General features: G+C 50.5%; 1 protein-coding gene across 5 annotated transcripts in view; it reads right to left on the reverse strand.

Moving 5' to 3' along the window:
* Positions 1 to 14,264, reverse strand: part of LOC108933470 (unconventional myosin-Ic-like) — a 32,135-nt gene that overhangs the window by 11,774 nt on the left and 6,097 nt on the right. For 3 of the 5 annotated variants that reach the window (XM_018750559.2, XM_018750560.2, XM_018750563.2), the window contains 2 exons: positions 796 to 951; positions 529 to 644 (listed from right to left, as the gene is read on the reverse strand). In XM_018750559.2, coding sequence (XP_018606075.1) covers positions 529 to 644; positions 796 to 951 — 272 coding nt within the window. Of the gene's footprint in view, positions 1 to 528; positions 645 to 795; positions 952 to 4,518; positions 4,768 to 11,575; positions 11,603 to 14,264 lie in introns of those variants that run through there. The other 2 variants (XM_018750562.2, XM_018750561.2) reach the window with 2 other exon arrangements.

Here is a 14,264-nt window from a genome sequence, read left to right on the forward strand (position 1 = left end):
AAAGTCAGCGGTGCTTCTCCTGGATCCTGTGAGTCACTCTGGGGGAGGTTTTCAGGGCAACAGCAGTGCGGGCCTCTTCTGCTGAGTCACTGGGAACTGCAGAGTGGAAGAGCAAAGGGAGCCCTTTCATCACGTTCCCACTAGCTGGAACGTGCATATGGGGAGGTTCGGGTGTTTGGGGGTCTCCACTTCTCACAGGGAAATGCTGAGAGTGCTGCCTGGTACGATCAGACATCGCCACTCAACAGCTATCCACAAACAACTCCTGGCAAAGCGTCTTCTCCCCCAGACAGAGAGAAAACATTTAGAGGAGCCGCAGTGTGTGGGAGAGCAGCCCTGGAACATCCAGCTCACTGCAGACTCTGCACAAAGCGTGGCTTGTTTAGAACGATCAGTATGTCAGCGCATCGGTGAGAGACTCCGGCAGTGCCTAGCAACCACTTCCACAAACAGGCGCACGGTGCAAGCTTGAGAAATGCAAAAACAATGAATTGCGTAATGCAACCCCTAGGTTTGTCTGCCACTCACATGTGAGGGGAAACCTCGTAGAAGTTGACGCCTCTGTATCGCTCCATGTGCTGTTTGGTGTAGATCTCCAGCTCCTTGTAGGGGTTCACCGACACCAGAACCGAGCCGATGTACGTCTGCGGGCAAAGCACAGCCACATCAAAACGGTGGAGCGACCACACCCCTCTGTGTCAGACACGTTAAGATATTCTCACACACTCGCTCATACACACACACAATTGCACAATGTTGAGGGTTACGTTCTGCGTGTGCGCGTCCGTATCTTACGTAGATGAGATTCTCCTTGAACCTCTTGCGCAAGTTCTCAATGAAAGCCGCCTCGCTGGTGTGGTTCTCCAGCAGGACAAAGTCCTGCACCCCCACCCTGTCCCGGGCTGTCAGGGCGCTCTCCATCATGACCCGCACTCCCTCGCTGCCAAGCGCCTGCACGGGGGACAGAGAGCGTGTCAACCAACCGCGTTCAAAGAGGACAAAACACTTGCGCGCGTACTTCTGCCCTGAAGGCGCCCTTGACTCAGGTGAGCAGGAGCAAAAAGTCGGCCGGTCAGCGCACGCAAGGGCAACACACGCAGGCAGAAACACAAAACATTTCACAGACACGTGGGATTGCTCGGAAAACATGTAGCTCACGCGCAAACCAAGGCACTGGAACAAACCGAACCGTCACGACCGAGAACCACGTTTTCCCGGAAAGAAAAAGGCGCACAAAACGAAAGGCGCCGCTTCACTTAAAGGCTCACAAATTTCAGAGAGCTGTCCTGAACCAGGGACTGAGTCTGGAGCAGAGCCGTGATCTGAATCCCGTCCGCACCCTTGGCCAGGTAGCCCTTTTCAGCAATGGACGCTTGAGTTTTGCGCATCAGGTCCCGAATGTTCCCGAGGTCCATGGCTGCCGCGCGGCTTTTCCACGCTGGTCCTGACAGCAGAGATGAGCCGCTCAAACCGGCAGCGCATGTGTATGTGTGCATGCGCAAATACACACAAACACAGGTGAATACAGCTGCTGCCCGTACCGTTGTGTTATTGACACAGTTGTTGCCACTCCCTGCGAGGGAAAAGACACCTGGGAGCACATTTTAATTAACAAGGAGCTACGGGACGGACACATACACATACACACACACACACACACGCACGCAACATGGTCCACAATAGCAAGAAAGGCGAGTGATCATGGGCCTCTCCTCGAAACAAGACGTGAAAAACAAAGGAGGTGTGGAGCGAAGAGTCCCGGTTCCTGTGCTGGAGCGCAGCAGGAGGAGAGCTGTCCTTCCAGCTGGCACGAAACAGCGCTCAGAGAGCGGGGCTCTGTCAACTCAACAGGGGACGCAATTAGCTCCGTCATGGCACACGCACCGGTCGCTGAGCTGCGGCTGAACCCTCACCAAGCCGAGCAAACAGAAAGTGACAAGGTCGCGGCAGAGAGCGAATCCATCCTAATCCACCGTCGCTCCGCCAGCCTGCCTCCCTTCCAGAAACTGGCCCTGCTGGGTTGGTGGAGAGAGCTGAACCTCTACGCACACATCACTGTTTTCAAAAACTCCAAACCACACTTGTTGCTTAAAAGCAAAAATGTACTGATTTTAAATTATTGGGGAAGTCTTGCTGCTTGGTGCAGCGGTTAAAGCGCCATTCTGGTTCTGCTGGGCAGCATGGTGGTGCAGCAGGTAGTGCGAGAACCTAACAGAGTCAGGGCTATGTGATCGAGTACAGCTTCGATGCCCCCTGAATCTGTATGGAGTTTGCATGTTCTCTCCATGAACTGGAGTTCCCTCCCATTTTGTGCCACAACCCAAAGACAGGTTCCATTCAGATTTGTGATTGAATGGCATAGTGTGTGTATGCGTGAGTAAATACACGTGTGTGACTGTCCCGCAATGGACTCGCACGCTACCCAGAATAATACTCACTTGTTCCTGTCTGACTGTTCAGAACCTGAGCACATCCAAAGGAACCCAGCTGCGGTTGAGATGGCCATAGACAAATATTTATTCATTTTAGCTAACACTTTTCTCCAAAGTAACTTACAATGTCCAGGTTACAATTATTTACCCATTTATACAGCTGGGTAATTTTACTGGAGCAATTCAGGGTAAGTACCTTGCTCAAGGGTACTACAGCTGGAGGTGAGGCTCAAACCTTCTGGTCCAAAGGCAGTCGCTCTAACCACTACGCTACTAGCTGTAGCCGTCCTACCAAAAATAGCCGAAATTCATCCTGAAATATTAAAACAATGACAACATGGGGAATGCTTAAGGCAAAAGCTGGAAGCCCTGGGGACGGCGATGAGGAGTTGTCCATTGGTGCAGGTCCTCAGTCAGCACAGTCCATCTCTGATTGGCCATCCTCATACATGGGCCAGAGAGGAAAAAAAGCAGCAGGTCTGGGTCAATAGGAAACTGATCTCCAAAGGCTCTCACAGGGCTTGTTAAGCTTGTTAAGGTGGTTGTTATCGTGGAATCTCCTTTGATAATCTTAGCTTGTCGGGCCAATGACTAAGAAAAGGGGGGAGGGGGGAAAAAAAAAAAAAAGTTTAAAAACAACAAGAACACAAACGGTGGAGTGGAGCCAGAGTGCAAGGAACCAGGAGAGGCCGCAGGGCATTGTTCCTCCATTCCTGGGCCTGTGCAGCTTTACAGCCCGCTTTCCTGCTCCCACCCTCACCCCCTTGGCACCCCCTCAACACCAGAGCGTTGTCACTTTTTCCAAATCCTGTACAAAAAACAAAGGAGGACGGAGGCCGGATTGGAGCGGTGCCACTTCTCCTTCCCGCTTCCTCACTGAGCGGAGCCCTGTGAACAGGCCCAACATGTGAGCAAGAGGACCATGGAGAGGAAGGATGCACAATTCAGCTGGAAGTTCTGCCCTTCTTCCCACCTGTTCTCATCTCACCACTTGTCTTCGCAAACAGGGGGGACCATCACTACAGGAGATGGATGAAGATGAAAACAAAGGTCTTTCAAGTCACCATTCTTTTCAAGATTTCAGTTTCAGGATAAGAGAACACTGCTCAATTTTTAGGCTGTAATCAGTACACCATGTGCAGAATTCTGCCTGCTGAAGTTCCAAAAAATGTTAGCAGAACAGCTTTGTCTGCAGCATCCACAGATCCCATCCACAGGTGGGAAAGGCTCCTGATGAGGAACACGTGTTGGTATCGCCATTGCTCCTGACGGTTTTGGCTTTCCAGCAAGGGCCACTTGTGAATGGATGGGATTTCCTCTAAATGAGAGCGAGATCTGTCACTTTGGAGAAAAGGTTCTGATAAATAAATACACATAAATTAATAAATGATTCTAGCTCCAAGAGCCTGATTATGACGTGTGAAGAACAAGACCTGAAATGTATGAACTGAGCCAGAACCATGCTCTTCAATAAGCTCTTTGCTCCTCCCACCACAGCGCACACACCCCCAGAAACTGCCCTGCCTCCACCACACCCACACCACTGCAAATATTATCATGAATAGAATTTTGTCAGCTCACCAGTAAAGTGAAATGACGCAGAGCACTTGTAAGCATCGGTAACTTCACGCAGAGAGCAGAAAGGGCTCTGAATTCAAGTCCACACACAGTGACCAGCGGACAGGGGCTTCACAGAGACAGCGGTCTCTTTAACATTGTTATTCTCCCCTTTCTGCCAAAGGGATCAGCTGAGCTGAGCAGAGCCGAGCCAGACACGAGTGCACTCACCTCACACACACACACACACACACACACACACACACACACACGGGGAAAATGGACACTGACCACATACAACCAAACGTATGGAAAAATTCACAGCCACAGCTTACTAACGCAGCCCGAGAGAGCGCCTACTGCTACCTAAGATGCGGAGCTGAATCGGACACACTCCGTCATCCAGAGGAGATACAGGAGCAAACTTTTCCCCACGGCGTGTGTGTTCTCTCCTAGAAGTGGAAGAGCCACATTTCACTGCTGCATACTTGGTCTCGTACTCACACACACAGCGAGCGCTGCGTCTCACCGTGCCTCGGAGCTTCATCTTCCCTTTGCTGCCTGCTTCAAGTGAGTTGATCCTGTCCTGATGTCTTTGTTTTTGGTTTGTTGGTCCTTGAGAAATCGGAAATGCAAAACCACGTTGGAGCGAGCGTGCCGAATTTGTTTTTATAACTTCTCTAACTCCATGTGTGGGACCGAGCCAGCTGCCATCTCCTCTCCAGTTTCTCTCTCTCTCTCTCTCACCCCACCTCCCCGTCTCGCTCGCTCTGGCCCTGCGCAGAAAACGCAGTCCTTTGGAGGAGGGAGGGGAAAGGAGAAAAAAAAAAAAAAAAAAAAAAAAGTCACACCATCACCCCCACCCCCTCCAACTCCAACTCCCCCGTACCAAGTGCCACCTAAAAATCCCTGGAACCCAGCACCACCCTGTCAAAGGATGACAAAGAAAGGTAATGAAACTCAAAAACTTTCAAAACTCACTCCATCTTCTCCTGAATCAAAGAGCCGGCACACAAAAACCAGACCAAGCGCCTCCGAGCACACACATCTGGACAAAAGCAGCCTTCAGAAGTAAGAGAAAGGAGCAAAAAAGTTGCAGTCTCGAGGACCAGCAGGGGGATACCTGCAGGTGGGTGGGGGTGGGATGGGCCCTGAGGGCCATGAGGATTCATTAACCACACTTGTCATAAAAATTAGATTCACCTTCATTGCTCTTCTAGGTATTTTCTAATCATAAGAAGCCCCTCCTCATTACCCCCAAACCCCAAAGTTCTGCAAGAAAGGCATGAGAGCGTATGGTCTGAACATTGTAACACCACACTGATCAATTTCCTCTCTCACACTAGGTCTCATCAGTCGCTCCTGCAATGAGAATTTGCCACCAGCCTAACAGCAACTACAACCGCAGCTCTTACGAACATTGCCATCGAAGCGTTATTGCTATATCTAGTCATTGCAGGTAGTTGCAATGGAAAAGTTCCATCGCGGGTCCCGAACCTGAAAACAAGTGGAGGAGAATGTTTCTTGGGAGATGGAGGACACCATGCTGGTGGTGGATGTTACCTACAGAGAGCATCCTTCAAGGTCCCGATAAGGGCAAAATGTCAGGATGGTGATCTACTTTTGCTGGAATTTTCCCCGGCCTCCCCTACGCACCCCTATATACCCAACCGAGGGCTATAGCCAGTGCAGCATTTTGGAACTGTTGTACAAAATGAGCTGTTCTAACTGTCAAACAACACACTTGACTTGCATGGTCTCGGTTTGGTGTCCAGCTGTAAAAACACAGCAAAGTGCACATTTAAGCGTACGCGATGCAGTTTCAGATGTCTGCTGAAGAAACACGTTACAGCCATAACAAACATGCATCCGAAGCACAGCTCAGCTACACGGGGCCTGAAGCTGCTGGTTGGGGGTGTTAATATTTGACAGGAACCAACCACTTCCTCTCCAACCATCTTTGCATTCTATAATCACATGCCCCACAGGTGAGGTCCAGGCCAAGGTCACCCGAGGGAGACTCGGGCCGAGGGTGGCGCTCCCTGCCGGCCGGCCGCAGCCTCAATCACCGGGTTCTTCCAGCGTAGCGCTAAGTACACCACAGCACTAACCCTCACCCTACAGCACTCATACTTTCCACTGTAGCTGTAGTTTTTAACCCACTGCTGTGTGACAATATGTCCTCGCTCCCCCCGAATCTCACATGCGTAAACTGTCTCGCTCTCTGTCTGGTGCCAACGCAATCAGTGAGCACTTCTGCAGGAATGTGAGTAATGCTTTCCAGACGCTGTGAGTGTCTCTGCCTCTGAGCTGGGTAACATGGGCATTATTAAAACCACCAGGCAAAAGAGACCGTGGTGCACATGAGCAGGTGGACATAGTGGTACAAAACACAGAATATTCCCCGTGTCTCTTATTTACGGCACCTACGATGCCCTCTAGGTCTTTCTAAACATTGCCTCAACGTCAGTGTCTGGAGGCTGTTTTACACTGGCTGTAAATATCCAGCTGTGGTGCAAGGACACTACAAAACTATGGTAAGACACGGCACGGTGACGCAGTAGCGCTGCAGCCTCACAGCACCTGGGTGGAGTGACAGAATGTGGGGTTCGATCCCTGCTTAGTCTGTATGGAGATTACATGTTCTCCCCATGTCTGCATGGGCTTCTTCCAGGTGCTCTGGTTTCCTCCCACAGTTGAAAGATATGTGGTTCAGATGTATTGGTGACTCTAAAAATCACAAATACTGTGTGTGTGTGTGTGTGTCTCAGAGAGAGAGTTTTGCTAGCATATGGAAGAATGCCCCATTGTTAAGTAGTGTATCTAGCAGTATAAGTCACCTTGGTGAATAAGGTGTGCGGGCCGATAACACTACATAGAGTTCATTGGAAGTGGCTTTGGAGAAAAACGTCTGTTAAATGAATAAATGTAAAAAACAGCTAGCGAAGGACATCTTTTCATGTTTATGTTCCGTGTACAAATACACCATCCCCCACTCTGTTCTTTGGTTTGCTGGCAACCTTCAGCACTTCTCACCCACCTGCCCCCCCCCTTACTCATCAGTCTACAATCTTATCAAGCACCAGTTTTACCACAGTGTTTGAAGATTACTGTATCTACTGACAATGAAACAATACACAGTAAACTGAGCGAACCGAGCACCCTACATCTAGAGTCACCGTCCGTCTAGTCCCAGTCTGCCAGCCCACGCCTAGGCGCCTTACTAAGTACAAATATCGAAATATGGCTTCCCTTCCTGAGTCGTCCACAGGAAAGACTTAACTGCAGGCGAGCTGTGTGCGCGCGCGTGTGCCAGAGCAGGCCTCGGTTCAAAGAGGATCACTGGCTCGATAAACGCTGACTTTCACGCTCCGCCTGAGCGCTGGGCAGCCGACGCAGCCCAGCTTTTCCACACTTTCTGATGGGGGGGCGACTTACACTTACGCTGCCCCTTCCAACTCCGACCTCCGGGCAGCCCCTCCCCCGAGGAAACGGCAGCCCTGGAAGTCGCTGCTCTCAGGTCAGACGGCATTTGGAAAGAAAAAGAAAGAGTGGGTGAGAAAAGTGTTTGCAGACCGATTGGCTGGGAGACCCTGGGGGTTGGAGGACCGTGGGAAATAAAGAGTGGAAACTTGTGCCCGACCTCCTCGTCCTCTCCTCCAAGGCGGCTCCGCCATCTCCCCGTCCATTCGCATCCCGATGCCGCCGATCCCGTCGCCCCACAGCTGTACCATCACGTCCCCTCTATGTCATACCCAACCATTCTCTTCATCCTGTGCTTCCTCTTCTTCACACACTCGGGCTCCTCTCTAGAGCTCACTGCTCCACAAGGCCCTCTTGCAGCACTAAGGCCTCACACACCAGCAGAACTTTCCACAGGAGGCTCCAGTAATGACTCCCCTTCTGCCTCGGCCTCCATAGCGCAGGGTTTCAGGCACGTGGTGATGTCATAACATACTGGAATAGAAGTAGTAAGAAGGAGCTTCTAATTAGCACGATCGAAGGGGAGAGAGACTGCAATAAAAGTCCATCAGCTGCCTTTTCCTGTGCCATCCATTTAAGCGCTCCTCTGCCTTCCTAGTAAGCAGAACTATTTATACACAGACTCTTTGCTTGGGCTATTTGTAGATGTTGTTTTGCGGTACACTGCCACAGTTAGTAGGAAAAAACTTCTGAAGTCCAAACAGCGGCCCAGGACTTGAGGGGAATGGGTGATGCTGAGGCATGTGGAGAAGGACTCATTGATCCCATGGCCTTACTTACTCTTACAGCTTTGCACACAGAAAAACAGGGTCATCAGAGCTTTATCCTCATGAGGTCCACCTTTCAGCCATAAGAGGGGAAGCCAGCAGAGTGTGTACATGAGTGTATTCCTCCAGTTCCATATGGAGAGTGCAACATCCTGAACGACCCACACCGATCCCCTGCAACCAAGTGACACCAATGCCCTTCCTCCACCGTTGCGACAAATGTCCCTGAACGCAAAACAAAAACAGTGCCCAACCGGGACGGAACAACCGCAGCGTCCCGCTAGAAGTCAACACGCAGAGCTAAGAGGGACAGGGAACCGAGGGTGACATGAGAGGAAGAGGAGGAGCCACGGGGGACGGTGGGGCAGAATGGAGGGAGGGGGCGACCACATCACGTGAGGGCACCGACGGAAAGCAGGAGCAGAAAATGGGAGCGAGGGAGTGTGTGACACAGTCGTGATGTCAGCATAAAAGAATGCAGCGCTGTGGGCGGGGCCTCACAGGACGAGGGAAGCCCCAGCCACTGGGTGGAGACAGGTCACTTTCCACTCCCCTGGAGAAGGAAATCGGAGGCATTTCTACTACCTACTGCAGTCATCCACACGCTTGCGTCAAAGTATTCTGTACAATACACCAACTCCCCACAAACACACACACTCCGTCACCGCAGAGGCGATATTCAAGACCTGTACTAGCTTCCTGCAACATAAGGTTTGGGATGACAAAAGGGAAGAGAGACTGTCTATGCAGGGTGAAACGTGGTGGTAGTCACACAGCAGACACCTTACTCTGACCCTCAGGGTTTCTCCAACCACAAAGGTGAAATAGGCTACGCTTCTGGTTAATTGGGACAAGACGGGACCTGCAGGTAGGCTGATGGGGTTGGGGAATTCTTATCTAGAGCCTCCCCCCCCTCACTCACACCTTTCCCGTCACATCACGTCACGTCACCCCTCATTTTCCACAACGTGCAGTATGAATCCAGCAGCTCTACTGGAAGACCCTCCTACCATGGTGCTACACTCTGCCCGCAGGCTCCGCCCAGGGATATTAATACCAACAAGGCCTTATAAGGCAAAGTGAAGCTGAGACAGCTGGTTAGGGGTTCTCGTCGGAGGCCCAGCGGAGCGCTGCGGCCCACAGGCCTCTCCTGTGTGAAGCGCCGTCCTTTGTCCAGTGCGTTCCAGAGTTTGCTGAAAAAGGTTTCCTTTTTAACACACAGAGCAGCAGCTGTGCATTTTACATAGACATTCCGGAATGTACAGTTGTACATACGTCATTACTGGACTGTCTTCAAACGCTTGTGTTTGACCCTTTCGATTGCTTCCTGTTTTTTTGCTTATTACCCATGGCAGCCGCGATTGTCAAGTGAACAAAGCAGCTTGTTTGGGATTCAGCTTCCAATATTTGTTCCGTTCTCTCATGCTCCTGCAACATTTGAGTTCTGGGCCCGTGGAAAAGGACACCACAGGTCTTATTGTCTGAGCCCCCCCTCCCGCACTGAAGCTGCCCCACCCTCCTCTCATGTCATCATTTTACTCATCGCTCCAAAAGCAGGAGGACACAGACAGGACAGGAAGGACAGGCTCTGCTCGAAGAAGCCACTCCGAGTCACGCAGATCTGCAGGTGGTTTTCGGCCGAACGGCCATTCTCTGCAAAACATCTGCTGCTGTAGAGAACTGGAAGAATGAGGACACAGGCCTGGGCTAAGAGAGGAAGGAATGGGAGGAGGGCAATGCTCCCCATGCAGCCACTTTCTATGGAGCTGCACTGCAACAGCACCGATCTCCGCCTCCAAAGCTCACCGTCGACTCGTCCCAAGTTTTGGGGTGGTGTCCGAGGTTAGACAACGCAGCTCAACGCGCACTGCTGTCTGGCTGTCGCACAGTACGGATGAGGGTGCGAGGTTCTTGGACGCAAGTAAGTACGAGGAAAGAGCCAAAGTGGTGCTCCGTGCAGCACCACAGGGACCCAGTGCGTTCACTGCCTCTTCCTCCAACTGCACATACAGCAGCCCAAATGGCAGAAAAGCTGCCGCACCGTACAAAAGCAACCAGTGCACAACACAGCAATGGGACTTAGTGTGTTGCGGCAAGTGGGATAATAAGGGCCAACTGAGGGCCGCTGGGTATCCAAGAGGAAAGAAGATAGGACTTATGACAAAATATGCAGGTTACACTACGAGGACACTCACCCTCCAACATAGGTCTTGCTGGAGAACTGGTTCTATGAAGTCTAAAATGTGGAACTGCAATTATGCTATCTGAGTAAGCATGACGCAACCATGCATGACTGAATATGTTTAAGTGAAGGTACATGCAGTGTAGCAAACGCCCATCTTAGTACATCCCAGCATACACAAAAGTGTGCAAATGTGCTGATCTATGAATATTCAGTGTGTGTCAACGATGATGTGTTAATGAGAGCAGAGTGTGAACGTGATATAGGGATGCAGTGTGTGCAGACATTAGTGTACCGGCTAAAGAAGAAGCAGAGCAAATGGAAAGCCAACGCCACGTTAAGATTTTATGCCGATGCACCAAATAAAAAGAGCATGCTGACAAGCACAAATCACACACAGACAGAAATGGAGAAATATCAAATCGGCATCCAGCCCATAAATCAAGACCTTTGGCTCTAAACACTGCAGTACACTTTTCCTGGAAAAGACAGTTGGAAAGAGACCCGATGGACACATTCCAGTCACGCTACCGGAGAGGCCGACTGCCTTGCGTCTCTAAGTTTTGTATAGCAGCTCTTCTTCAGCTGTGGCTTTTATCTAGCTGATCTCGACTCACACACACACACACCACTGCCCCTCTACATGCTAAAGGGAGAATGCCTGCATTTTGATGAGGAGATGCGACAGAACAAGCCCCAGTGAGGAGGGCTGCCTAAGAACAACATTACTCCGATCCCAGTACTCCTTTTAAAACACCCATGCTACAAGTCCAAACCTCCCAACAATCCCCCCTCCCCAGAGTAAAAAAAAAAAAAAGACACCTGACCAACATACAGGCCTTGTGGCACACCTGAACAAAGGTTAACATGGGGCCATCAGAATTCAGGAAGGGAGACACATGGCATCACAAACTTTGCCTCAGACGTGTCAGTAGCTGAAGGGCGTACAAGCTGTGTGCAACGTCAAGGACCCAAAAAAAAAAAAAAACACACACACACACACACACACACACACGACCTCACAGAACTACAGACAGCCACTTAGCCAAGCCAGGGGTCAGAAAATCACACAGACCGTGATAGGCACTTTGGATCAACAAAGCTGCTAGTAAACCACACAGGGGGAGCAGTGAGCGTTCTTACGATACACCTACCTTCATCACTGCCATGGAACGTGAAGGCTGAAACACAATGGAGCACAGCAAACAGGTTAACTATCACGCTACGAGCCCGCGGAACCCTCTCCTCTAAGTACCACTCATCATTTACGCTTTCGGCTTCTCATTTATGGATCGGCAGCCCAGTCGACAGAGACGCAACAGGAGCCCTGCGACACTAACGTACTGACCCTCACAAGCACGGCTATACTTCCCATGGGTCATCGGTGTACAAGATAGGTAGGCGTGGCCCTTAGCAGCTTGTTACAACACTGAGCTCTACAGGTGGCGTGTGTGCAGTAAGGGAGTGAGTGAACCCAGAAAACGGATAGAGCAATATACCAAGGCAGAACGACCCACAGCCCCGGCAAACGCGCACATGGAACAAGTAGGGATTAGGGACTCAAAGAGGATCTCTGGCTCTTCCCACCCCCCACTCGCTCCAGCCTGAATAACCATTCCAGGGAAGAGAGAGAGGAAGGCATTATAGGAAAGCTCACACTGCCAGGATTATGAGTCAGCGAGTGTCAGCGAGTCAGTGAGTAAAAGACAGAGTGAGACAGAGACTGGGGGTTGGCGGGGGGAGATAGGCTAGGGAGCATGATTTTCACATCTAGCAAGTGTCTCGTCAGCACAGCAGAACTGCAGCAATTATTTTAAGGGATTAAGGTGATCTCAACCAGGAAACCTAAGGAAAATTTAGACTCCTTTCATGAATTGCCATCCATGCATCCACACAAAATGTAGCTGGTAACTATTCAAAGCGAGTGCAGAACTCTATTTTAGTTATTGTTTATGTGAGTGGGACTGTACACAAAAAACCGAGTGCTGGCTGCACCCTTATGCATCTCGTTTCTGTATCCTAGCCCTGAATCAGAATCAGAACGAGCTTTATTGCCAAGTATGTTCGCACATACAAGGAATTTGTCTTGGTGACAGGAACTACCACAGCACAGACAGAATGACAGTGACAAGATACAGATGAGAAGATAGAATATGTGAATAAAGGATTAAAAAATATAAAGTACACAATATACAAAAATAGTACAAAAATAGTTGCTAGATACAAATGCAAGGGAGTGTAAGAGAAATGTGATAAATAGTTATAAATATAAATAGTATTATGTATTGCACGGTTTACTCTCTAGGGGAGAGATTTAGGTGTTCATGAGGTAGATGGCCTGAGGAAAGAAACTTTTCTTATGCCTGGCTGTCCTGGTGCACAGTGCTCTGTAGCGCCGGCCAGATGGCAAGGGTTCGAAGAGGAAGTGGCCTGGATGTGAGGGGTCTAGAATGATTTTGTTCGCCCTTTTACTGACTCTGGACGAGTGCAGTTCTTGGAGAGCTGGGGGGGATGTGCCGATGATTCTTCCAGCAGTCCGAACTATCCGCTGCAGTCTTCTGATGTCTGACTTTGTAGCTGAGCCGAACCAGACAGTTATAGAGGTGCAGAGGACGGACTCAATGACTGCAGAGTAGAATTGCAGCAGTAGCTCCTGTGGCAGGTTGAACTTCCTCAGCTGACGAAGGAAGTACAACCTCTGCTGGGCCTTCTTCACAATGGAATCTATGTGGGGCTCCCACTTCAGGTCCTGTGAGATGGTGGTGCCCAGGAACCTGAATGACTCCACTGTTGCCACAGTGCTGTTCATGATGGTGAGTGGGGATAATGCTGAGGTGTTTCTCCTGAAGTCTACGATCATCTCCACTGTTTTGAGCGTGTTCAGCTCCAGGTTGTTATGACTGCACCAGACAGCGTGATTTTTTATTCTTATGCATCTCGTTTCTGTATCCTAGCCCTGCGTGACGTTCCTGCGACAGCGCACTGTGAGAAAGGGCTGACGAGGCACTGTGGGAAGGGAACCTGCCACACAGGAAGTGCCCATCCCGTACTGGAAGCGCGCGTCTCCATGTCATACCAGACCGGCTTTCTCAGACGGTGTGGGAGAACAGCTGAAGCAGACCAGTTATGAATTGATGAATTATGAGAACCGTTCCACACCACAAACAGGAATGTCAAAGGGAGGTGGGGCTCTGAGTCAGGATGCTGAAACGTAGGCCATCACAGCAAACTCTGGAGACTTCAACTTGGTCATGGGTAGCGAGAAAATAACAGTCACACGCATCCTCTGGACAAAGAATTGCCTCTGGGTACAGAGAGAGATGCAACTGATCCATCTCTTCCACTGTTCCCACTAACAGGGTCATTAAAACGAAGCGCAGCTCTCATCAGCCGCCACTTTTCACATCAACTTGCTGCAAAGCATCCCAGTCATCTCTTAAACTGAGGTTCACCTCACATATCACGACCCACACGATGCACCTCTCACTAGACCTTGGGCTCAGAAATAGGAAAATAAAAGGTCTCGTTGGAGGTCAAGGCTCTGAGCTCCTGGCACGCAAAGCCAAAGAGTTGACAGACAGCAGGGTCAAGTGGCCCAAAGCCTCAAGGGTAGTTCTGACAGCTTCCTGTAGTCGTGGCAGCCACAGGTGACAGAAGCAGCTGTATCCGCTACAAGACCTCCGGTGCATGGGGTGGGAGCGGAAGAGACACGCACGGAGAAATACAAGCTGTTGAACCGACAGAGACGTGTGACAGGCAAGGCCCGCAGAGTCCCTGGAGCCCACAGGCTCCAGAAGCTGTCACTCACACACATGACCGGTCATCCTGAACCAGACAGAACTA

The sequence above is a fragment of the Scleropages formosus genome, chromosome 10 (genome assembly GCF_900964775.1).
Source record: "Scleropages formosus chromosome 10, fSclFor1.1, whole genome shotgun sequence".
Lineage (NCBI taxonomy): Eukaryota > Metazoa > Chordata > Actinopteri > Osteoglossiformes > Osteoglossidae > Scleropages > Scleropages formosus.